Below are 2958 nucleotides of genomic sequence, written 5' to 3' on the forward strand. Positions count from 1 at the left end.
TTTTTCTCTTAGAAAATTGCACCGGGAACCGTTAAATCTGAATCCTGGGGAGTAGTATCTACTATATATATGCTCTTTGATGTTAATATTTCGTATACACTAAAGTTCTGTTGTGAGTTTTTAGGTTTTCCAAACAACTGCTGTTGGCCTTGGCCAATCAACCTGTGTAGGGATCGGTGGTGATCCTTTCAATGGTACAAACTTTGTTGATTGCTTAGAGAAATTTATTGCTGATCCACAGACAGAAGGTAAATCTTACTGAAGGATTAATTTAGATAAACTTAGTGCAGAACATGATTACCGTGTTTCTCTTCTGTGTGGTAACTGGTAATGATGCACATGTTAGCAAGATGATTAGACGACAATATGATGAGAATCTTTTTCAGGATTATCAGATTGCTGAGTTACTTAAAGTTTGTTACTTCCAGAGTGCAATAATGTAGGGTAAACAACAAGACTTTTTTTTGAACAAATTTGCTGAAGGGCTTCTAGCCAAGCCCCAAAGAATGGGAACAATGCAAATTTCTTACCATTTACCTTGGTGACCATCCACCAAGTGTCCAACCCAGGGAAAGAACTGTTTGTAGTTTTTGATCACATTCACCATTTCCTGAATTGGATACTTCCTTTTGTCAATATCGTTGTTGGACCTTTAGACATTTTGTCTACTTTTCTCTCTTTATTGAAATTTGTTGGTTTTGCAAATGTTTCTGCTTTCCCCAGACTTGTATGTTGCCTTTAACCTATATGTTCCATTTATACGGAATTGAAAATGAGGTGATAACAGAAGTTAGAAGATCTATGTACTATCTTGAAGGAAGGTTAAGAACATCCTATCTAATTACACGGTCTTGTTGTGTGCCAGGTATTGTTCTTATTGGTGAGATCGGTGGCACAGCAGAAGAAGATGCTGCAGCCCTCATAAAGGTTTGTGATGATTTATATACATTTGTCGCAGAGTAAAGTATTCCAATGTCTGTATCAAACTGTAGCATAGGAGGGCTCATTTAGTCCCTAGTTGTAGGTTTCCTTCCAACTTGCTAAATCTTACCAGTGAGCGCATTTCTCTCGTTCTGAAGATTTGTTGTCCCACTTCCATTGGATGCCTTTTTCTGTATCTGCTTCTTTTTCTTGTTGTACTTCTTATATACGCCACTTGGATACAGAAACTTCCCCTTGAAAGGGCTAAAGTACCTCTTGATGGGGGATTTCTAATTTCCACGTCTTTATGATTTTGACCTCAACCTGTGAAAAAGAGTACATTCTCAAGACCAGATGTATTTACGCCTTCTTTGACTGGCTCTTTTGTTGAATCTTGTTTCATGGTTCATCACTTTGACCTTCATTCCATGGATAAGCTGGTGTTTCAGATATCCTCCACATCTTAGATTTGTCCTAGATTGTCGGACACAAATCAAACCAATAATTTATGCTTTTGATCCTGCATCTGCTTGCACTGCTCTATTCTTCCTATATGAGAATTTTGCGAAAGTTAATGTTGTGGCCCCCGGAACAGTAGGACAACCCTCTTTTAGCTTCTTGTATTTTTGAGAGGATATCCAGAACTTTGGCAGATTATCATGTCACAATTTTCTAAAACATCCAGTACCTTGTCATGTCACTCAGGTTGATAGCATTTTAAATTGTGCTGAATAATGTTTAGTTTACGCTTTTGTTTATGCATTTTGCTCCTGGAACAGGAAAGTGGAACTCAAAAGCCTGTAGTTGCTTTTATCGCTGGATTGACTGCTCCCCCTGGACGACGAATGGGTCACGCGGGAGGTACTTTGTTGTTCATTAAATATTTCAACATTCATGCCCTTGAAAAAATCTCCCTCCATATTTTTTCGTCATTTTAAAATGTCGATCAAAAGTTTTATGCTAGAATTCTTATATCTGTATTTGATGAAAATCATAAAATGGGGCTCTATATGAAATATGAAATGTGCCTTCCATTTTTATGGTGAACAACAACATACCCAGTTTATTCCCACAAAGTGAGTCTGGGGAGGGTAAAGTGTACGCAGTCCATGCTACCTTAGATGACGTAGAGAGGCTGTTTCTGATAGATCCCCGGCTCAAACCAAAAATAATGGAAGGGAAAAAAAAAGAATCCATCAGAATTGATACTAGTGAAAACAATCTGCTAATTATTGATATCAACAAGTATTAAGGATACCTTTTGCTATACCTGGCTTCGTTCTCTTTCCTCGTTAGTCTTTTTTTGAAAATCATCAGGAACGGACATATGGTCGCTCTTCTACTGTGTGGTTTGCTGCATATCACGACGATGATTGAATATTGCATGAACTATATTATAAAAAGATGCCCAGATAAATAGTTTAATCCTGAATTTTCGGAATTGCAGCTATTGTATCAGGGGGAAAGGGAACAGCACAAGACAAAATCAAGGCACTAAAAGAAGCTGGAGTTACAGTGTGTGAATCTCCAGCGAAAATTGGAGTCTCAATGCTCGAAGTGTTCAAACAGAGGGGTCTCGTATAAGCTTTGTGGCATAACGTTTACGTTTGGAAATTGTTTTTGCTTGTTCGTTCATGGGCACGCGCAAAATTATGATGCCTCGTTATCCACCATAACCCATTTTTGGCAGAAAATAACAAAGAGAATTTGATGGATACGAAATATTATCCAAGAAACCGCGATAGTTTGTCGTTATTTTGGTTTGAATTTTCATGTTTATGACAAGATGTTGCAACAATGCAATATACATACACATTTATATTGAGACATGAGATTGTGCTTTTGGACCAGATCAAATTCATAATCAAAAGGCCTGTTATTGTCCCTTCTTCTGATTGAATATCTGTTTTCTACCCTTGCTCTTTTGGCCTTCGGAAACAGGCGCTCTGAGGTAGTGGTATGGACTGCATACACTCTATCCTTCCTAGACTCTATATATCTAGTGTAAATCCGCAGGTGAAGTACGAGGAGGGTAGT

The 2958-nt window shown here is 38.0% G+C and overlaps 1 protein-coding gene across 1 annotated transcript; it reads left to right on the forward strand.

Moving 5' to 3' along the window:
• Positions 1 to 124: 124 nt before the first annotated feature.
• On the forward strand, positions 125 to 2806 carry LOC124885423 (succinate--CoA ligase [ADP-forming] subunit alpha-2, mitochondrial-like; the record flags this gene model as incomplete). The annotated part of the gene is given in 4 exon segments (XM_047404697.1): positions 125 to 248; positions 866 to 927; positions 1701 to 1782; positions 2369 to 2806. Coding segments are annotated over 4 exon segments (405 nt in total), but the record flags the coding sequence as incomplete, so codon positions are not given.
• Positions 2807 to 2958: the final 152 nt, after the last annotated feature.

Source organism: Capsicum annuum, unplaced genomic scaffold (assembly GCF_002878395.1).
Source record: "Capsicum annuum cultivar UCD-10X-F1 unplaced genomic scaffold, UCD10Xv1.1 ctg66350, whole genome shotgun sequence".
NCBI classification, from domain to species: domain Eukaryota; kingdom Viridiplantae; phylum Streptophyta; class Magnoliopsida; order Solanales; family Solanaceae; genus Capsicum; species Capsicum annuum.